This window comes from Physeter macrocephalus, chromosome 20 (genome assembly GCF_002837175.3).
Source record: "Physeter macrocephalus isolate SW-GA chromosome 20, ASM283717v5, whole genome shotgun sequence".
In the NCBI taxonomy this organism is placed as follows: domain Eukaryota; kingdom Metazoa; phylum Chordata; class Mammalia; order Artiodactyla; family Physeteridae; genus Physeter; species Physeter macrocephalus.
Genome location: NC_041233.1, coordinates 20370428 through 20394278, shown reverse-complemented (window position 1 = coordinate 20394278; position 23851 = coordinate 20370428). Strand labels below are relative to the sequence as shown.

The 23851-nt window shown below is 35.9% G+C and overlaps 1 protein-coding gene across 1 annotated transcript in view; it reads left to right on the top strand.

Moving 5' to 3' along the window:
- HERC4 (HECT and RLD domain containing E3 ubiquitin protein ligase 4) overlaps positions 1–22910 on the top strand; it is a 140253-nt gene extending 117343 nt beyond the window's left edge. Inside the window, exons 20-25 of the mRNA XM_024132087.2 lie at positions 8761–8927; positions 9573–9639; positions 12051–12133; positions 15765–15948; positions 20734–20836; positions 21705–22910. Coding sequence (XP_023987855.2) covers positions 8761–8927; positions 9573–9639; positions 12051–12133; positions 15765–15948; positions 20734–20836; positions 21705–21913 — 813 coding nt within the window. The 3' untranslated portion in view covers positions 21914–22910. The remainder of the gene's footprint in view (positions 1–8760; positions 8928–9572; positions 9640–12050; positions 12134–15764; positions 15949–20733; positions 20837–21704) is intronic.
- The last annotated feature ends 941 nt before the right edge of the window (positions 22911–23851 follow it).

The window sequence follows — 23851 nt, the reverse complement described above, 5'->3', positions numbered from 1 at the left end:
ATGATGGTCAGATAGGGAATGCTTAAAATTTGGATGGTTGCATTTAAATATAAAATATGACCATGGGAATGGGTGTCTGAGATGTGATGGGAGGACAAGACTGTTGGAAAATTGCAGTTCAAGGAACTGAGAGGCTAGTGTGTTGGATGCCTTTTTTGGCCCGGGTATTGAAATCGTCAAAAACGATGGCAGGAATAGTGGTAGAAAAAGAAAGCAAAAGATAGTGCCAGGATCTGTGAATGAGTGCACTGTGAATGTCTTTAGATGCCAGCACCAGGAACAGTAGCAGGGAAATGGTCAGTTGGCATGTGTTTCACAGAAGCTGGGATTTTAAGAAGGCAAATGGAAGGAGGTCTAGAAGGAGTGAAGAGCCAGGAGACCTATCTCTAGGCCTGGTTGTATGAGGGGTTGGAAGGTTAAACAAACACCATTTATTATGAGCTGCAGGGGAAATAGCATCCTCAGGAGACAGCCTTGTTCATTTAGAAAAGGGGCAAGGAGAATTTGGAGAAGTTTAGGATACAGGCAGTTTTCCAAATGATAGATTGTGAGTTCCAGAACAGAGAAGGGGTTTGGTGGAGCAGGGACAGTTAGTAACATTGTGTCAGATTTTAGGGCCTGTACACTGCCACATGGAAGTGGGATTAGGGACAACCTGTGAGTTTTTAGGCCTCCTTTGTTGACAGTCAGGCATATAAGACATGGTTGAATAGTCCTGATGGCCTCTGAGGTAGGTGGACAATCTGTTCAAATTATGGTCTCTTTCTTGGCACTGATCTCTTAGGGCAGTTTTGTAGTGGTGTAGCAGATAGAATTTGAAGAGAGTCCGTGGGGTGGAGGCCTGTCTGCCAGGAACACAAAGAGTTCTATGGGCCTCTGTTCAGTTCTGCAGAAAGGTAATGTTTTGAGACCAGGGGAGGGGCAGTCGTAACAAGCTTTATTGTGGATCTTTGTGGGGGTTTTTTGGCCGTGCCCTTGCGGCATGCGGGATCTTAGTTCCCCAACCAGGGCTCAAACCCGTGCTCCTTGCAGTGGAAGTGCAGAGTCCTAACCACTGGACCAGCAGGGAATTCCTTGTGGATCTCTTATACCTTTTCAGTTATATCTTGATTTGGGCAATAGGAGCTCCATAGAGCTGCTCTTCTTCTGTGTACTTTTGACATGTCCCCATTATTCTTTAATTATTCGTTACATTTGGTACAGAAAATCTTCCAGGCTCATTTTGTGTTTTCTCTACCCCAGTCCTGGCATTAGCCATTTCTCCTAAGAGCCCTGACTTCCTTAAGTATAAAATGGTATTTAGAAATCAAGCCCTGGATGGTACGTGTACTCATTGCTACCAAGGAGTCATTGCTTTCAGAGTCTCACAGCAGACAGAACTAGGAACTTTATGTATGTATACACACATGGCATACATCTCCTGGTTTTCAACATGTATGGATATTTATATATATGTATACATGTACACACATGTGTGTGTATATATATACATACACACATGTTAAAAACCATGAGATGATACTGATACCTCTAATTCTATACAAACACCACAGAGTTTACTTTAGCCTTCTCCCTTTCCGTTTTATGTGACTTAAATCACTAGTGAGAACTTAACAACCATCATCTTCCAGGTATTTACTCAGTAAGTAGCTAGTCTTCTTGTTACATTGGCCAAAAGCTTAGCCCCAGACATACTGGACCACCTCCTCAGAGAAGGTGTAGGAAGGAGGGAGGAAGGCAGAGGGCTATATGTTCTTTTTAATATAATATTATTTTTAATGAGGTGAAATTCACATAACATAAAATTCATCATTTTAAGAATTTTAATATGTACAATTCAGTGGCATTTAGTACATTCACAGTGTTGTGCAACCATCACCACTCTCTAGTTCCAGAACATTTCATTACCTCAAAAGGAAACTTGTAGACATTAAGCAGTTTCTCCCCATTTCCTTCTCCGTTCAGCTTCAGGCAATCACTGCTTTACTATCTATCTCTTTGGCTTTGTCTATTCTTGATATTTGCTGTTAATGGAAACCATATAGTGTATGGCCTTTGGTGTCTGGCTTCTTTCACTTAGGATAATGTTTCCAGGGCTCATCCATGTTGTATCATGTGTCAGTACTTCATTCCTTTTTATAGTTGAATAATATTCCATTATATAGATACACCACATTTGTTTATTCATTCATCAGTTGATGAACATTTGGGTTGTTCACCCCTTTTGGCTAAATATTGTGAATAGTACTGCTGTGAAAACTTGTGTACAAGTTATTGTTTGCAGTTATTTTGGGTATATACCTATGAATGGAATTGTTAGGTCATGTGATAATTCTGTTTGACTTTTTGAGGAACCACCGAACTGTTTTCCACAATGGCTGTACCATTTTACATTCCCATCAGCAATACATGAGGATTACAATTTCTCTACAATCCTGGTCAACATTTGCCACTTTCCTTTAAAAAATATATATATATATATATTTTTAATATATTTTATATATGTATTTCTGTATTTTTCTTATTATGATAGTAGGTATGAAGTGGTATCTCACTGTGGTTTTTAAAAATTAATTAATTAATTAATTAATTTATTTATTTATTTATTTTGGCTGCATCGCGTCTTAGTTGCGGCACGTGGGATCTTTGCTGTGGCATGTGTACTTGTGGCATGCAGGCTTCTTAGTTGCGGCATGCATGTGGAATCTAGTTCCCTGACCAGGGATTGAACCTGGGACCCCCTGCATTGGGAGAGTGTAGTCTTACCCACCCGACTACCAGGGAAGTCCCACTCATTGTGATTTGATTTGCATCCCCTACTGGCTAATGATGTGCTTGTTTGGCCATTTGTATGCCTTCTTTAGCAAAATGTCTTTTTAAGTCTTACACACTTTTTTAATTGGCTTGTTTTTCTTTTTGTTGCTGAGTTTTAGGAGTTCTTTTATGTATTCTGGATACTAGACCCTTGTCAAATATATGATTTGCAAATATTCTCTCCCAGTGTATGAATTATCTTTTTACTTTCTTGCTTATGTCCTTTGATAACAAAAGTTTTAAATTTTGGTGAAATCTTTTTTTTTTTGTCTATTATGTTATTGCTTGTGCTTTTTGGTGTTATAACTAAGAAACCATGGACAAATTCAAGGTCATGAAGATTTACCCCTGAGTTTTCTTCTGAGAGTTTTATAGTTTTAGCTGTTCTATTTAGGTCTTTCATCTATTTTGAGTTCATTTTTGTCCATGGTGTGAGGTAAGAGTTCAACTTCATTCTTTGCATGTGAACACCTGGTTGTCCCACCATTGTTTGTTAAGTCTTGGCACCCTGTTGAAAATTAATTGACTGTAGCTATATGGATTTATTTCTGGACTCTCAATTTTATTCCAGTGGTGTATATGTCTGTTCTTATGCCAGTACTACACTGTCTTGTTTACTATAGCTTTGTAGATTTTAAAATTGGAATGTGTGAGTTCTCCCACTTTGTTCTTCTCGTTCAAGATTCTTTGGACTGTTAGCGGTCCCTTAAATTTCTGTATGAATTTTACAGTTAGCTTTTACATTTCTGCAAAAAAGGCCATTGAGGTTTTGATAGAGAATGCATTGAATCAATTTGGGAAGTATAGCCATCTTAACAATATTGTCTTCTAGTCTGTGAACATGGGATGTCTTTCCAGTTATTTAGGTCTTTTAATTTCTTTCAGCAATGTTTTGTAGTTTTCAGTGTACAAGTCTTACACTAACTTGGTTAAATTTATTTCTAAGTATTTTATTCTTTTTAATGCTATCGTAAATGGAATTATTTTCTTTATTTTTGGTTCATTGCTACTATGTAGAAATAGAGCTGATTTTTTGTGTTGATCATGTGCTGAATTCATTTATTAGCACTAATAGTTTGTTTTGTGCATTCTTTAGGATTTCTATATGTCATCTATAAATTCTGTAGATTTAATTTTACTTCTTTCTTTCCAATTTGTATACCATTATTTCTTTTTCTTGTCTAATTGCCCCACCTTGAACTTCCAGTATGCTTTCAAATGCAAGTGGTGACAGTGGACATGCTTCTCAATTTTTCCTGATCTGAGTGGAATATCAACTGTGGGTTTTTCATAAATACCTTGAATCATGTTAAGGAATTCCCTTCTATGCCTAGTTTATTGAGTTTATTTATCATGAAGGGGTGTTGGATTTTATTCATATGTTTTTTTCTGCATCAGTTGAGATGGTCATGTGGTTTCCTTCCTTCATTCCATTATGTGATGTATTACATTGGTTGATTTTCTTATGTTGAACGACATTGCAATCCTGGGATAAAGCCCACTTGGTCATGGTGTGTAATCCTTTTAATGTGCTGCTGGATTCAGTTTCCTAGTATTCTGTTGATGATTCTTCTGTTCTTATTTGTAAGGAATACTGCTGTATAGTTTTCTTTTGTGTATGTGTGTGATGTCGTTGTCTGGCTTTGGTGTCATGGTATCCCTGACCTCATAGAATGAGTTAACAACTGTTTCCTTCTCTTCCATTTCTTGGAAGAGTTTGAGAATGATTGGTGTTAATTCTTCTAAATGTTTGGTAGAATATAGTCTCAGGTTTTTGTTGGTTGGAAGGTTTTTGATTGATGATTCAATCACTTATTATAAGTTTCTTTAGGTTTTCTAATTCTTCTAGTGTCAGTTGATAGTTTGTGTGTTTCTAGGAATTTGTCCATTTCATCTGGATTATCTTTTTTATTTCTTTTTTTTTTTTTTTTTGCTGTACGCGGGCCTCTCACTGTTGTCGCCTCTCCCGTTCCGGAGCACAGGCTCCGGACGCGCAGGCTCAGCGGCCATGGCTCACGGGCCCAGCTGTTCCGCGGCATGTGGGATCCTCCCGGACTGGGGCACGAACCCATGTCCCCTGCATCGGCAGGCGGACTCTCAACCACTGCGCCACCAGGGAAGCCCCTGGATTATCTATTTTGATGGCATGCAGTTATTCATAGTATTCTCTTATAATCCTTTTTATTTCTCTGAGGTTGATAGTAATGTCCACACTTTTGGTCCTGATTTTAGTAAGTCTTCTCTCTTTTTTTCTTGGTCATTCTAGCTAAAGGTTTGTTAATTCTGTTGATCTTTTAAAAGAATCACCTTTAGGTTTTGTTGCTTTGTGTATTGCTTTTCCATTCTCATTTCATTTATCTCCACTTTAATCTTTATTATTTTCCCCCTCCGCTAGGTTTGGGTTTGGTTTGCTCTTCTTTTTGTAGTTCCTTAGGATATAAAGTTAGGTTATTTATTTGAGAAATTGTTTCTTTTTTAATTTGGCTGCATCAGGTCTTAGTTGTGGCACGCAGGATCTTCGTTGTGGTGCGCGGGCCTCTCTCTAGCTGTGGTGCGTGGGCTCAGTAGTTGCGGTGCACGGGCCCAGTAGTTGTGGCATACGGGCTCCAGAGCACGTGGGCTCAGTAGTTGTGGCGCGCAGGGTCTCTAGTTACAGCACATGGGCTTAGTTGCCCCGTGGCATGTGGGATCCTCCTTCCCCAACCAGGGATCGAACCTACGTCTCCTGCATTGGAAGGTGGATTCTTAACCACTGAACCAACAGGGAAGTCGCCTCTTTTTTAATAGATGTTTACAAATATAAAAACTTCTTTTTGAACACTGCTTTCCCTGCATTCCGTAAGTTTTTGTGTGTGTATTTTCATTTTCGGGAGTCTCTAAGTATTTTCTGATTTCCCTTGTGTACCTTCTTTGACCCATTGGGTTTTTTAAGAGTGTGTTGTTTAATTTCCACATCTTTGTGCATTTTCCATATTTCCTTCTGATACTGATTTCTAGTTTCATTCCATTATGTTCTGAAAAGATATATTTTATGATTTTAATCTTTTTAAATGTAGTCTTTTAAAATTTATTGTTTTTCTTTGTTCCCCATAATACCTCTTATTCATACAGTTTTCTTGTGTTTGTTTCTTTTGTCTTTTTCTTGTGGTTCTTGGCTGTTTATTATTTTAGAGTGTGACACTGAAATGCTACCTAGATACTTTATGTGTATGGGCACTGTGTACTGGCCCTATTCATAAAGTGATTAGGTGGGCAAGGGCGAACCCTCAAATGTCAGCATATATAAGTTTTTTATTCTTTGTGTTTACAGGAAAGGTTGCAGCCCTGGCTGTCAGTGTTCTAGTAGTGTTCCAAACACTGGAAAGGGAAGCTAGGATTCTCACTGTTCACTGTACAGACTTTCATTTGATCCCTTTGTTTTTAATTTAGCACCCTGACCATCAGCTACCTCAGATTCCAGAGCCTCTTTAGTTCATCCTTTCCAAAAAGGCAACGGCCTTTCCACCAAGCATCCTATTTTCAACCCCACTCTTAATACCTCTGACTTTCAGATTCTTATGTTTTACTAACTGAGCTACCTGGACTACGTCTGACTTTACAGGTATTAATTGGCACTTCCAGTTCCTGAGCCTACAGGACAGATGAACCTTTTTTTTTACTGTCTTTACTCTACAAGCTACTGTGTCAGTTTTTTCTGCTTGACCGAAACAGACAAGCTATCCATTTACTTTTCATATTTTGAAATATTGAAATCTCTTCAGTGCTATTAAAACCCTCCCCTATTCTTTGTTTCTTGTGGGTTTATGCCTTTTTTTTTTTTTTTTTGCGGTACGCGGGCCTCTCACAGTCGCGGCCTCTCCCGTTGTGGAGCACAGGCTCCGGACGTGCAGGCTCAGCAGCCATGGCTCACGGGCCCAGCCGCTCCGCGGCATGTGGGATCTTCCCAGACCAGGGCACGAACCCGTGTCCCCTGCATCGTCAGGCGGACTCTCAACCACTGCGCCACCGGGGAAGCCCGTTATGCCATTTTTATTCCTTTATTCTCACTTAGAGGGATTTCTGGAAGAAGAGAGATTAACACATATTCAGTCTGCCCTACTTAAGAAGGACTTTCTAAACTTCAGCATAATGTAGGACATCACAGAAGAAAAAGTTTAATTTGACCAATGAAAAATATCATATAACAAAACATAAAAAGCATATATGTAACAAAGATGACACAGGGTAATAACCCTGACATATGATGAATTCAGATACAAATATATAAGTAAACACTAGCCCCCAAAAGATAAATGGGCCAAGTATACAAAGAAGCATTTCACAAATACACAAATCCCTAATTTTCAGTGTCACTAATAATAAAAAAATATATATATAGTAAAACAAGTTGTCATTTTTTAACTCAGAAATATGTTTTATGTGTCTATGGTATGTGTATGCAGATGAAAATGTGGAAAGATAGTCATTTTCCTGGACTACAAATGGTGGTACAAACTAGAACAGTTGCAGAGGAAAAGAGTTTGATAGTATGCTTAACTTTCCTTTGACTTTGAAATTCTTCCTTGCAAAGCAGAATTTCTTCTAAGGAGGTATTCCAAACTACAGACCAAAATATATGCAAAAAAGATGCCCATCTTCTTTTGAAAATTACTAGCTAATTAGAGTAATATTTATTGAGACTTCACTGTATGCTTCAGGAACTGTGCTAAAAGCATTTTACATACATTATTCCACTTAATCCTCACAACAACCATATGAAATTAATACTACTTTTATCTTGAAAACACTGAGGCTACATAGTGAATGAACCAGGTCTGGAGCCCCAGATCTAGTTTAAAAATTGTTTGCTCTTAGTTGTCATGCTTACAGAATTTCCTGTGATCATATGTTAATTCTCTAAAGATTACTGGGGTAGAAGAGGTGAGGGGAATAAGCATTGTTTTTAATATTTTAATAGTCTAAATGTCCAACTATAGTTAAAATAGCTAACTTAGTAAGCCATGGAACTTTTATATGATATAATATGCAACCATTAAAAATTGTGTTCTGGAAGACTTGTTTTTAAAATTAATTAATTTATTTTTGGCTGCTTTGGGTCTTTGTTGCTGCTCTCAGGCTTTCTCTAGTTGCAGTGAGCGGGGGCTACTCTTCATTGTGGTGCGTGGGCTTCTCACTGCGGTGACTTCTCTTATTGTGGAGCATAGGCTCTAGGCACATAGGCTCTAGAGCGCAGGCTCAGTAGTTGTGGCGCACGGGCTTAGTTGCTCTGCGGCATGTGGGATCTTCCCGGACCAGGGCTCGAACCCGTGCCCCCTGCATTGGCAGGCGGATTCTTAACCACTGCACCACCAGGGAGGTCCTGGAAGAATATTTAATGACATAAGAAAATACTTGTGTTGTAATTAGAAAAATGAGAAAGCCTTAAACATAATATGTTTTAAATTATTTTTCTGAACTTATTAGTAGATGGAAATACATTAAAAAATTTTAAATCGTTGTTTTTGGGTGTTTCTAAGTGATTGGATTACAGGTGTTTATTTTCTTCTTTAGTTTTTTTGTTTTCCAAATTTTGAAAGTGTATAATTTTTTAAATCAGAAAAAAAGTTCTAGTAATCATTTCATTTATTAATGTAATGCTTAAAGATGCGAAAATGATTCTATTTCTGGGGAAAAAGCCAGTTGTGAAATTATATGTTTAGTATCATCTCAACTAGATTTTAATTTTGTTTGTCCCAGAAAATACATTGAATGGAAATGTGCAAAAATACTAACAGTGATATTGTCCCAGGGAGATGGGAATGAGAATGAACTTTTTTCCTATTATTCATTACTTTTTTCTGTATCTCCAAAATTTTCTACCACAAGTATGTGTTTTTGTAATCAGAGGAAGTTTAATGTTTTAACTTGGAGAACAAGTCTTTACTTATTTTTCCCTTATAATTTTAGACATTTGAAGACAGTGATTTGTTCCACTTGATTGGTGTTATCTGTGGATTAGCAATTTATAATTTTACTATTGTGGACCTCCATTTTCCTTTGGCTTTGTATAAGAAACTGCTAAAAAAGAAGCCATCTCTGGATGATTTGAAAGAACTAATGCCTGATGTTGGGAGGTTAGTTGTAAAAAGTGGCAAGAGTGGGGTTTAGAAAATAGGAAATGGGGAATGTCCAGAAGCTTTCCTTTTAGGAATAATTATGTTTCTCTTGTTCTTGTTGAATTTCCAAAATAAACTAATAGCCCTTCTAATAAAGGAAAACCCATTGTGTTACTCAGACTGAGAATTTTCTACTGAAAGCGTTATGTGTATAAAACCATGTACTGAATTTTTAGTTTAACAATACTTTGTGAATATCTGATAATAAATTTAGGGAGGTAATGTTTCCTGAATGTAGTTAAATGATTTATTTGGACTTCTACTTCTAATCACCTTCATTCCTACATGTAATATGTAAAGTTTCTTTTTATGTATTACATAAAATGGAATAAAAATTGTATATAAATAAGAACAAGTGTTGAAAATGGGTGGATACATGCTTTTGTATTCAAAGCAAGAGATGAAAGCCTTAGAGTAGGTTTTTTTGCTTCAGCATTGTTTATAAGTTTGCCATTGTACATCCACCATTCTGAAACAAATATAAAAGTACAAATTAACAAAAGGATTTGATCAAGAATGAATGAGAAATATATACTTAGTCATAAGCAAAATAGTCAAAATAATAATATTTTACTTCAAAGAAACATATATACTGTTTTTCAGAAGCATGCAACAGTTACTGGATTATCCAGAAGATGATGTTGAGGAAACATTTTGTCTTAATTTTACGGTAAGATGAAAAGACATAGAGTAGCCTGAGTGTTCATCATCCCTTTTTATTTATCAGCTGTGCCTTATGTTTTTTCTTTATTTTGATGGATGGAATTCTTAAAGAACCCTTTAGCTAACATTTATTGAGCATTAACTATATGCTAGTCACAGTACATGCATTATTTCATTTAATCCTCATAATCCCAAGAGGTATTATTATTCTTATTTTACATATAAAGAAAACTGAAAACAATCATCACATTTCAGAGGTAGTATTTGTATCCAGCTCTGTAACTTCAAAGCCTGTGTTGTTTAACATTATACTAAAGATCTTTACAAATACAAGGGGTCCCTTTTAATTCAAGTGTTCATTTTTTGAGTCTGCAATTACAAGAATGTTTAGAGAAGTATAGGTTATTGTAACATGAAAATATTCACTCGTGAATTTGCCACCTAAAAGATTAATTCCCACTCAGATATCCCTTTCACACTGACATTCATCCTTGCCTATTTAGTCTTACGGTTGGATGCAATACAAATACATTGGAATATTATTTGGAAAATGAAATTGCAAATCTTGTAAAAGATGCAGAACTTAATTCTCTTGAGAGGGGTGTTCAGTAAATCATCCAGTTACATGCAAAGCCATTGACAAATGAGAATCTGGCAGAAGTAGACTAGTTGACAACTAAAGAAGAGAAAATCGGCAAGCATTATAGGTCACTTCAGAAGTAACAATTTCAGTATTAAAATAATTAGACTCTTGGGAAAATGGTAAAACCTTCCGTTTTTCTTTTTTTATGTCTTTTCTTTTCAAAAACTTTGTGTGTCCCCCACCCCTAAACAGTTCTCTTTATGTTTTAATGGTCAAAGCTGACAAAAGATACTATATTCCACTATCACACAACTTGCCAAAAAAATTATGTGCCCCCTCAAAAACGTTTATCTATTCTTTGATCATTTTAAAATTGGCACATAGTTTAGTTATAAGAAAATTTGATAGATTTAGGGGAAATAAGTTAATTTATTTTAGTAATGTTTGTTTTCAAGAAAAAAAATCCTCCTTGGACATCTGTTTACTTTGAAATTTTAGTTCTCCTTTTCAGTTGATTCACTTATAACCATGTCAGTTTATCACTGAATCTTTACTGATCATCTCAATTGACTGAAACATTGGGTTCCAAGCAATTTAATTTCTGATTTATCAATCACCAAGTTTGTGAATGCTTAGTATATTTAAGAACTGTGGTAATTGAAACATTCCTTCTTACTACCATTTCTTTCCCAGACGTTCAGTGGCTCTTTATTACTTGTAGAATAATAGCTTTATAATGGACTTCAAAGACCTTTGTAATCTGGCTTTCTTTCTTTCATTGTATCCTTCCATTCATACTACATTTTGTCATGTCTCACAATATTCTTTTATATACCTTACCATCCCTGTTTTTTAGGGGCATACTTTATTTTGATGTTTGCTCTCATATCTATTCTTTTGTTCAGTCTCTGTCCTCAGTCAGAAATTTCCACCCTCTCCTAATCTTTCAGAGCCCTACTTACCCTTCTAGGTGCTTTTCAAATGACATTTCTTCCTCAAGGTTTTTAATACTTCCTCTAGTTAGAAGTAGAGTTGTCTTTCGTCTGTGGTCTGATAGTATTTTGTTCATGTCTCTATTATAGCATTTATTTTATTATAATGAGTTGTTTACATATCACATTTCTCCTCTTTTATTAGATAGTAAACTCCAGAGCAGGGATTTATTCATCTCTTATCATCCCACTCCCACTATAGTGTTTTATAGACAACAGATACTAAAAAAAATGTTTTAAGAGGATAATATTCCAAAAAAAAGGGAATAGGAAGAGGAAAGATTCAAAGGTGGGAATGGTAACATTAGGAAAATGAGCACACTAGTAAAGGAAGTAAAAAGTTTCAAAATAACCGGCTCTTTATAGACCAAATTAATGGCAAACTGGAAAAACAACCTGTAATTAAGAATGCAGCAAGGAAGAATTCAAGAGTAGCAGCTATCATGTGGGAAGAATGCATAGCTAGTCTAAACTGAATGCATTCTGACTTGGAGTCTTTCACTTGTCCGTGGAAAACATGCTTTCTAATATTTTACTCCTATCGTGACCCTTCTGAAGTTTTACACACGATAAATATTCAGTTTCCTGTTTTTAACAAACCGAACACTTGCTGATTTGTAATTAGTTAGTCTCAAGGTAGGATTTCAAACTGCCAGAGAAGATGAAGATTTCTAGTGACTTTATGCAGAATTCACAAATAAGCTTATGGTAGCAGAATTTTACTGCAAATTTATTACTTCTTATATTTAATGAGAGAAAGGTAGATTATAATAATAGGTTATTAAAATAATCTAGTAAGTTTTGAGTCTGACATTGACTTTTTTTAAAAATTTAAATTAATAGATCACAGTTGAAAACTTTGGTGCAACAGAAGTGAAAGAACTGGTTCTAAATGGTGCAGACACAGCTGTTAACAAACAAAATCGGTAAGTGAATTATAAGCAGCATCAGTGGTAGTAAAAAGATTCATAGGCATTTTCTTCTGTATTTAGAAATATGTCACAACCTTAAGTTTTTACTCAGATAAAACTTATTTTGAATGGTAAGGACGTAATTAATCTTCCTTTTGCTCCTTTTAAGACATTAATAAAGGGATTAAAAGATCATTACAACAAGAACAAAGAGGAGGGAGAGGAGACAACAGCAAACAGATTTTTGGAAGCTAGAAATCAGTGGTACCTAACTTCAGCCAGCCAGAAAAAGCTGCAACATAAGATGGACTGGGAGCCAAGAAGGCAGACAGTTCATATTGCAGAACAAAGGCCTCAGGCATTGAGAATAAAAAACAGGTTAAAATGTATATGTATGTGGAGTTTAAGGGGAAGCTGGAAACAGAAAGATTGGCTGTTATAAGAAGCAGTTAAGAAACCCATTTCCCTTAGTACACAAGTAGCTGGCAACTTCCCCTCTCCAGCCTAGGCAGATTGGAAATTTACATTCTGGGGAGATTGAACTAAAGGAACTGTGGATTTGAGGGCAGTTAGGCACAGCCAGGGACAAAGGGCTGAAATGAAAACAGGGAGATTAAGTGACAGTCTACAGCTCCCTCCTCCTTGACACTCTATATTGGAGGATTCTTCTCTGGGAAAACTGCCTAACTTTTAAATGTAAATGAATAACCAAAGATCAGTAGACATTTAAGAAAGAACCAAAACAGTGAAAAAGAATGCCAAGGAAACACAAACAGTGTAGGATGAAAAACAAAACTTCAATGAAAATTGAAGTCAGTATCCTCAAGATGGTAAGAGTAGCATCCATAAGGATACTATTAAAAACTGAAAAAAATTCACTGAAGGAAATGGAATGAATGAAATTTGTCAAAGAAATGGTACAAAAAAAAACTTCCCAGAACTGAATGACATGCCTTTTTTTTTTTTTTTTTTTTTTTTTTTTTGCGGTACATGGGCCTCTCCTGTTGCGGAGCACAGGCTCCGACGTGCAGGCTCAGCGGCTGTGGCTCACGGGCCCAGCCGCTCCACGGCATGTGGATCTTCCCGGACTGGGGCACGAACCCGTGTCCCCTGTATCGGCAGGTGGACTCTCAACCACTGTGCCACCAGGGAAGCCCTGACATACCTTTTAAGATGGAAAGCATGGGAACTGAAAAAACATATGCCAAGGCAAAAATACATGAAATTTCAAAACCCAAAGAAAACGGGACCCTAAAACCTTTCAGAAGAAAAAAAGCAGACCATACACAAAGAATTAAGAATCAAAGTAACATCAGATTTCTAAAGAATGACACTGAAGCTAGGAGATCAAAATTCTGGGAAAAAATTATTTTTAACATAGAATTCTATATTGAAACTATCAAGTATGTGGTGTATAAAAACATTTTTATACATGCAGAGTCTCAGAGAATTTACTTCCAGCTCATTTTTCTTAAGAAGTTACTGGAGGATGTGTCCTACCAAAACAAGGAATTGAACCAAGAACGAGGAAGACGGGATCCAAAAAAAAAAAAAAATAGAGACAAAGAGGAACAGCAGTGTGTACATGATTTAGAAAGAGCAATCAATCTGCGGTAGATCAAGAAGATGGAGGGCTCCAGGAGGAATGTCTTCAGGAGAAAAGTGCAACCTAATATATTTGAATGAATCTAGAGGAGATTGACATTTCTGTTGAAGTTGGAGATGAGGTAGCAACCTAAGGGAAACAAAAGTTCTTTTTAAGAAAAGTAATCATAGAATACTCCCTAGCTGAATATTTATAATCATAAAAATGTTAACAATAAATATTGAACCAATATTCAGTATTCACTTCATCAAATAATATTTATAATTGTAAATCAAAGAATAACAATAGAACTGTGTTGTTGAAGTTTGAAGGTAAATATCAGAAGGAATAGCAAAAATAGTTAGCAAACAGTTTTCTTCAAATTGCCAGGGACTTGATCCAAATGATTATAATCCTGATTCTACTACTTAGAAACTGTATAACTAAGTTTAGGTAAATTAGTTTATGTCTCCATGCCTCATAGTCTCTTTTTCTGTAAAATGGGATGATAAATTATACATACTTTATGGGGTTATTTTGAGGATTAAATGAGGCAATAATTTTAAAATGCTTAGAATAGTACCTAGCACATGTATGTGCTCAGTAAATGTTGGCTGTTAGGATTATTACTGTTTGACATTTTAAACTGTATATACTTCTACTTTGATAAAAAATAAAGCTGTTTTAAAAATAATGTGAAAAAAATTTAGGTCTTTCTATGTACCCTTTAAAAAAATCTTGGTTTTGAAAAACTTTGACTATGATTTAGAAAGATTTTTTTCAGCTTTTAAAGTTTCTATTGTTGGACTAATTCTTTTAAGTTTCTAACAAATATTGTTTCCCATAGATTATTTAGTTTAGAAGTAATTTAAAGAATTTTGATCTTTGTACTGCCAGTCCTAGTTACATAATGAAAGTGTTGAAGGCAAAAATGTTAGCACATAAAACATTTTAACCTTTTGTACTTAAGAGACTTAACTAGTATAAATTTGACTTTCTAATTAGATTAATTATAAAATTATGCATTACAAAATTATCTGTTTCTTCTCATCAGAACCTTATGCTGATAAGCATATGCTATTATTAATTTTTCCTTAGGGCCACCCAGTTTTATAATGTCCTCCTTTAACCTTTTTTTTTTTTTCCTCTTTGTAAATTCAGTTTGGTATTATTTTAAACTTTGCTAAAATGATTATCTGTAGATGACTAAATTTACCAGTACTCCCATTTATAGAATCATCCTTTTTAATTTGGAAAACAAAAGTATGAAATATCGAAATTCTCTAGTACCCATTCTCATTATTGGTTTGACCAGGTAGCTCATAAAGTGTTTGTGGCTAACAGAACAAATTGAATAAAATTGTATTTCTAATTACTGGGTAAAGGGGTTTCCTTTTTTCATCATAATTTCCTTTTGTATCATAACAGGAAGAAAAGCATCAAAAGTGTTCATGTGTATGTGTGTATTTATATGTATGTGCACATATATTTGAAAAGAAACTGCACTTGTAATCTTTAATGATTATCCTTAAAGAATACTTAGGGTCCCTCTTGGGTTTTTAGTTTTTAAAATAAATTGTGTTATCAGATTCCTTGAAACCCAAGGAAAAACAGACTGTAGTCAGTCAAATAGTCTAAATCCAAAGCTCTCATTTTTTTTTGTCACCTAGTATTTTTAAGAGGTTATTCTTTTTAGGGATGTATGTGGAATGGTATATACAAATTCTGAATAATTTGTGAATAATTTAAAAATATTTTTGATAGCCATTTGTATCATCATTCTCCCCATTAGAAACGAAATCTTTCACTTAGAAATAGCCTAAGAATGGCTGTAAATGAGAGATTGTATATGCCTCATAGATATACCAGATTTTTATATAGAAAGAATAATAGACTTTTTCATAAAGACTTTGTCCCTTTGAACCTTATTCATACTTTCTCAGTTTTATACATAAGTAGCAAAAAGTACAGCTGCATTCAAAGTTTTAATAAGACTTCAATATGTATTCTCTATAAAAAATGGTTTTTATATTCTGTGCATGTGTGCTTTTTCATTTCTAGGCAGGAGTTTGTTGATGCTTATGTGGATTACATATTCAATAAATCAGTGGCTTCCTTATTTGATGCTTTTCATGCGGGCTTTCATAAGGTCTGTGGAGGAAAAGTCCTTCAGCTCTTCCAGCCTAATGAACTACAAGCAATGGTTATTGGAAATACAAATTATGACTGGAAGGAACTGGAAAAGGTAGGGGAAAACAAATCTATGATATTGTTTAAATGGAAAGGCAAAAGGAAAACATGGCTTGTTGATGGAAATCTTGCTCTTTCATTTATTATTTTCCATTTTACACTATTTAGTACTATCGTTTTTATAGGAAAACACTATACCCTTCTTACTCCACAATGAATGAATTTTAATTGTACGAATTAGATAGCATTTTTGTATCTCTGGTATTGGTGGTATTCATATAGAAAAATGTTATTTATGACAGAGGCCAAATAGAAGCCCCAGCTAAAACTGAATGGTTTTCATTCTGCCTCAATCCTAGGAAAACCATTATGAAAAGCACTCACAGTGATTAAGATCTTTGTTTCCTTTTTTTCTGATTAGTCTCAATGTTAAATTTTTTATCAGAGAATAAATAATACTCATGATCTTCATTACTTGCCTTAACCAATATAGGAAACTTTAGAGAGAAGATTGGGAATTTCTAAACAACTTTTTTTCTTTTCCTTCTTTTCTATACAAGTAATTCTCAGATATTTCTTCAGATAAACATTTAGTAAAAAGTGCTAGGTTAGATCAACTTTAAGAAAGATGTATGCAGGGTTGATCTGTACATTTTTCCATCTTTGTAATCTAGCAACCTCTGATACAGCTTTTGCAATAGTAGTTCTATACTGTATACCTGTTAAGTTAGCTAACATAAAAAAATATGTTACTAAGTCTAACAAGGGTACAAAGATTGGGAACTTTCATACATTGCTGTTGAGAATACAAATGATACAGCCACTTTGGAAACAGTTTGACATTTTCTTATAAAATTAAACATATTTGTTACACAAACAAATACACATGTATAGATGTGTATAGATAAACCACCATCACAATCAGGATACTGAACAATTCCATCACCCCAAAGAACTCTCTTGTGTTACTGCTCTGCAGTCACACTCTCTCCATCCCTAGCCCCTGTTCACCATAGTTTTGGCTTTTCAAGAATGTCATGTAAGTGGAATCATATGGTATGTAATTCTCTGAGACTGACTTCTTTCACTCAGCCTAAGGACTCTGAGAGTCATCTCAGGCGTTGCATGTGTCAATAGTGCCTTCCGTTTTAACACACAGTAGTATCCTACTGTATGGATGCAGCACAGTTGGTTTATCCATTCACCCACTAAAGGACATCTGCGTTGTTTGCAGTTTTTGACTTGTTTGCAGATTTTTTAAAACATAATTTAAAAAAAAACTTGTAGGGGCTTCCCTGGTGGCACAGTGGTTGAGAATCCGCCTGCTGATGCAGGGGACACGGGTTTGTGCCCCGGTCCGGGAAGATCCCACATGCCGCGGAGCGGCTGGGCCCGTGAGCCATGGCCGCTGAGCCTGCGCGTCCGGAGCCTGTGCTCCGCAATGGGAGAGGCCACAACAGTGAGAGGCCCGCGTACCGCAAAAAAAAAAACTCATAGAACTCTACACACATCAGAAAAAGTCAATTTTACTGTGTAATAATTTAGGGAATAAAATTTTAAAATTAAAAAAAAATTAGGACTTCTGGTTAGACGTATTGGAATAAACACATTTTTCTCTGCTCCCTCCCAAAATCTCACTAGAATGACAATAAAGAAATAAAAATAGGAATACCCCCCCCCCCCAAAAATACAGTGAGCAAGAGAAAAAATAGTTTTGGAAGATAGAAAGTAGGTGGATGGGGACTTCCCTGGTGGTCCAGTTCCAATGCAGGGGACATGCGTTTGATCCCTGGTCAGGGAGCTAAGATCCCACATGCCGCGGGGCAACTAAGCCTCCCTGCCACAACTACTGAGCTCACGCGCCTCAACAAGAGAGCCTGCATGCCACAAACTACAGAGCCCACACACTCTGGAGCCCCCGAGTCACAACTAGAGAGAGAAAACCTGCACGCCACAACTAGAGAGAGACCCGAACAGTGCACCATAACGAGAAGATCCTGCATGCCTCAACAAAGGTCCCGTGTGCTGCAGCTAAGACCCAATGCAGCCAAAAAAAAAAAAAGGAAAATAAATAAATAAAATATTTTTTAAAAGAGAGAGAATAGGTGGATGAGTTGAGTGACTTAGAACAAAGAAAATTGAATTCGAAGCCTCCAGAGGTACAGGGTTGTCAAGAGGCAACCTGTGTCACAATGTAGAATCTCTGAAAGGCTGAGGAATTGGCACATCATGCTAGTGTAATGGCAGGGATGCAGGGCAGGGCTAAAAGCAATAGGATTACTTCAGAGCTAATTTAAGGAATTATTAGATCTCTCATATACCCTTTCCTACCCAGCAAAATACCACCCAGCAAAAAGCCTCTGGAGAGAGGCTTTAGAATCTGGGAAAACAGGTAGAACTGAAGCTGGCACTCAGAAAGCTGGTAGGTAGCCAGGCTTAAATCCTCTAGGAAGGAGATTGAAGATTTCTTTTTGGGGGTAAATTGATCTGCTGAAGAGAAGAAAGCTGTATTGACTTTAAGGATACCCCAGTGGAAATGGACCCCACCTCCAGTCACTCTACAATGAAAACAATGTAATGACCTCTCCTCATCACACTTTAGATCCTACACAGTTTATCCTTCTTGCCTCATCTTTCATTCCTCCTCTCACTCTGCTTCAGCCTTATTGGCTTCTTTGCTGAGCCTAGAACCCTCCAGTCTTGTGGCCTTTCTATTTCCTGTGCCTGGAATTCTCTTCACCTTGGTAATTCCAAATGTTTCTTGCTCTCACTTCCTTTATGTCTTTGTATCTTTTCAGAGACCTTCACTCGGTAACTTACTAAAAATTGCACATGTGCACATATACTTCCCTATCTCCCTTCTGTGCTTTTATTTTTCTTCTTTGAATTTGACTAAATAAAATTTTACTTAATTGTCTTTACTGTCTGCTGCTCCTTACCTCCCACTACAAATGTAAGCACCATAAAGGCAGGATTTTTTTCTCTTTGTTCACTGCTGTATTCCCAGAGCCTTAGAAGGGTACTCAGCAAGTAGTTAAAACCTTGCCTGAAGATATAACTGATAGAAGTGTTCATTCAGTAAGACAGGACATTTTTTTAGTATATTTTAGTGTACTTAGTATACTTAGTTTTTTCCACTGTGTATCTGATTCATTATAATTTCATTGATTATGATTTGTGACTTTAAATGCTCTCCTTCATCAGGACTGTGTACACATTTCCCCAGAACCATCTTGAGGTTTTAAAAAAAAAAGGAAAATAGAAAAAACTAGGCATCCTCCTTTCATTTCCCCACTAACATGCTCACAGACTAATTCAAACAATACATCAGCTGATTTCTAAAATTCAAACCATTTTCTCCAAACCTTTATAAATTAATAGCACATATGTTGTGGATTTCTCAAGAGTTCAGTCATTGAGATAATCATGGCTACAAAAAGAGCCCCACATTCAAGAAGCCCACAAGCAAATATTCATTGAGCCCCTACTGGATGCCTGATACTATGCAACAGATTAGGAAGAGAGCAGTAAATAAGATTGAGACATGGTCTTTGTCCTCTAGTAAGGAAGCTGGACATTAAATAATTGAACTGTGATGAATATAAAGGAAGAGAGTTTAGTGAATGGTATATAAGGAGAAGCCTGACCTAGGCTACAGAAACTGGGAAAGCCTCTCATAGATGGTACACTCCACCAGGTAAGTAAGAACTTTGTTCACTGAAGTTTCCCCACGGCCCCAAACTTTGACTAAAGCTCATTTTATATGTGTTGAATGAGTCAGTGAATGAATTAGGTGACATTTAATCTGAACCCTAAAGGATAAATAGAAATTAGCCTGATGAACAAAGAAAGGAGGGGAGTATTAAAGGGGAAGTGTATTAGCTGTTTTGTTGCAAATTACCCCAAAACATAGTGGCTGAAAGATGACAGTGACATTTATTGTCTCACATAGTTTCTGAGGGTCTGGAATTCAGAGGTGGTCTAGTCCAGTGATTTTAGCTCAGAGGTCTCTCACGTGGTTGCAGTCATAATGCTGACTGTTGCTGTTAGTCATCTGAGATTTAAGGATAGAATTTCCCTTCCAAGATGGCTCACTCACATGCCTGTTGACCAAAGGCCTCAGAATCTCACCATGAGGACCTCTCCGTGGGGCTGTTTGAATGTACTCATAAAATGGCAGCTGGCTCCCCCTCAGAGTGAGTGATCAAAAAGAAGCTAAAGCCACAGAAGTTTTTGTCATCTAGCCTCAGAAGTCATGTATTCTCATATCTACAATATCCTAATGATTAGAGGTCAGGTCTGTTCGGTGTGGGAGGGGACTACACAAGGGCATGAATAGCAGGAGGCAGAGATCTTTGAGGGCCATCTTGGAAACTACCACAGAAAATTACCAGTGTTGCTCTTAGAACCATTTATTTTTTAAAGAGAAGATAGAATAATACAAAATAATTAGTATGACTTCTGTTCATCAATATAGGGAAAGAAAATTTTATAATTATTACAGATACTTAATTCCATGTTGAACTTTAATAATCCATTAATATTTTAGTAATTCTGGTTTATCCTTTAAATATTTACTGTGGAAGATGATAACTACAATCCTGTCATGTTCTTTGAATTGGGAGGGGGGAGACATTTCTGCTGATTCATACATATTTTCTTCGCTTTCCCCTGGAACTAATAGTTGCAAAATGCCCAAGGAGTAGTAAGTAATTAACTGAATCACATGAGTTTCAAACACCTGGACAATGTTAGCTTTATGTGCTAAGGAAGCCAGTTTGTCGGATTTGAGATAAAACTAATATCCCTTAATATTAATAAAAGGTTGTGTTGTTTTTAGAATACAGAATACAAGGGAGAATATTGGGCAGAACATCCTACAATAAAAATGTTTTGGGAAGTATTTCACGAATTACCATTGGAAAAGAAAAAACAATTTTTGTGTAAGTATTTCTAATTTTGTTTTATGAGAATGGAATCTAATAAACTTATTCTCACAGGAGATTAATTGATTCACTTTAGTGGATAAGGTTTTTTCCTTATTATTCCAAGGTCCTGTTTTTAATTTTTTTAATCTACATTATTACGTGTTTTTGCATTTTGAAAGCTAAATTCAGTTAGCTTCCAAAATAGAATTGGTTCTTTCAGATGAAAGAAAACAATTTATAACACTGATTACAATAAACTAGGGATGTAATTCCTTTTAGAATTTCTAAAAATATCTCTGCAGTATAGCTCTTTTCTGTGTTCAGTCTTCATTTTCTTTTTCTCTTTGCTTCTGCATGAAAACTTTGGGAATTGGTGTAGAAAACAGAACTCTTCTATTCCAGGACTTCTCTTACTTATAGCCTAACCTGTGTCTGTTTTGCATATCATAGGATGACAGGTCATTCTTCAGTGATTTGAGATTTGGCTGCCAATTATAAATTTCTGTTTAAAAATGACAGAAACAAGACAAGTAGAAAAAGGGAACATAATCAAAACTGCATTTTGTTTATAAACTAGTTCTAAATGGCTATTCTGTTCAAGAAGGTCTCTCAGAATTTTTCAGGGACAATAGTAATTCATGTATCATTTATTAAGCATCTCCTGTGTGCTAATATTAAGATTACACTTTTAAAGAAAAAATACTGTTTGCATGTGTCTCAAAATCATGCTTCCACAAATTCTGGAGATAGGCTTCCAGTAGAAGTAACATTTCCATTAGAGCAAATGTTACTGTAAAGCTTTGCTGTAGTGATTGTCTTAATAACTTGATACTCCATATTGTTGTTTTGATAAAAGTTGGCTCAATGGTTTTTTTCTTGGCAGTATTTTTGACAGGTAGTGATCGCATTCCTATTCTTGGTATGAAGAGTCTAATACTAGTCATCCAGTCAACAGGAGGTGGTGAGGAATATCTCCCAGTTTCCCATACCTGTTTTAATCTTCTGGATCTTCCAAAATATACGGATAAAGAAACTCTACGCTCTAAACTGATCCAAGCTATTGATCACAATGAAGGCTTCAGTTTAATATAACTTTGGAGTTATAACTATTCAGTTTACTGCAAGAGCATTAAACTAATTATTAGTGTTTTTTTTGTGGTGATGAATTCAGCAAGGTGACAGAAGTACTATTATAATTCTTACTTGCAAAATGTTCAATGCAATGAGTATTCATGAAAGCCAAAAAATATTAAAGGAAATGAACTGTTAATATTAAACTTACTGTACAGAACCATGGTGTTTTTTTTTTTTTTGCCATCTTTCATTAAACATACAAGTATTGTGAATACATGGAAGTTTTACTAACATGAATTTTAAGAGTTTGCATATTTCACAAATGATCTGGTGTGTGAGTGCATGAAAATGTTGCTTAATTTTTCTTCAATCACGGCTGAAACACCTTTAACTTTGGCCTGCAATAGTCATTTGATTATTTTTTCATTTTGTAAATACTGTTAAGTTTTGTAATAAAATAGTTATGTTCTGATACCAGCACAGTTTCTATGGTTGTAATTGAACTGAGCTGACTTTTAAGGGTTAAAAATTATTTAAACCTTATTCTGAGAATCTATGAAAGCAAAAAATTAGTACGGTGAAAATAGTTTTTGCTTTTTTGCTAGAATACATGTTCTTGTGCAAATCTAAATTACAAATAGAGTTCTCTAAATAACTTATAGTTCTTTCCTTTTGTGACTCTTGAGATACTATTGATAAATGGGAGGTTATCAGAAAGCTTAGTATTTAGTAATGGAAGAACTTTGTCCTACAGTTGCCAGAATACAGTCACTGATGACTGTGAGAACCAGTCACTGGGTTATAGCTTTTAAAATTATTGATGCTGCAGGTTGGTATTTAAACAGAATTTTCAGTGCTTTAGAATGATTTATTTGAATTTTAAGAAACATCTTAACAGTTTTATGGTGCTGATGCTTAGTTATCTCCTGTCATTAAATTGTTAACACTGAGTGATGCAACACATGTGACTTTCTGCTATAATGCAAATATTTATTTTTTAAATTTATTTTTTAAATGCCATGAAAACTGTTTAAATAATAAAGATTCATTGGTTTAATATTTAAACTTTCATTGGTTCTCACATAAGATTCCAAATTCTTCAAAAAGAGTAATGTCTCAGGGAAGGTCTCTCAAAATTTTGGATTGATAGTTCCCATTCCCATACAAATTCATCTTTTTTATAGAGGTCCCCAAGTCTCTTATCTGTAATTCTAAAATCCAGAACAACTCTGAAAAAAAATTGTGTATATAATTTTACAGCAAAACCTGATCTGAACTGTTGAAGCCATTTATGGTATTAAATGGGACTAAATGGGACTATTTGTACATTTTACTGTGGCAATGTTTAATGTGTTTGATTACTTTCTGTTTGATCTAGGTGCTGCCTCAGACCTCTGTGGGTTGCTACATTATGTGTGCTTTAAAAAATTCTTTAACATTCATAATTCCAAAATGCAAATGAGCCCAAGGGTTTTGGAGAAGGGATTGTGGACCTGTACTTTTATTAATAACTTCATCTATTTATTTATATTTTGGCTGCGTTGGATCTTTGTTGCTGCATGCTGTCTTTCTCTGCGACGAGTGGGGGCTACTCTTCGTTGCGGTGCACAGGCTTCTCACTGCGGTGGCTTCTCTTGTTGTGGAGCACAGGCTCTAGGTGTCCGGGCTCCAGTAAGTAGTTGCAGCACAGGGGCTCAGTAGTTGTGGCTCACAGGTTGTAGAGCGCAGGCTCAGTAGATGTGGTGCCCGGGCTTAGTTGCTCCACAGCATGTGGGATCTTCCCGGACCAGGGACTGAACCCGTCTCCTGCATTGGCAGGCGGATTCTTAACCACTGTGCCATCAGGAAAGTCCCATGGACCTGTACTTTTCAGTAGTTTAACTTAACAAACTTCGGTGGACCACAGGTGTCTTTCTATAGATACAAGCCCTAATGATTTTCCTTAAAGTACATTTT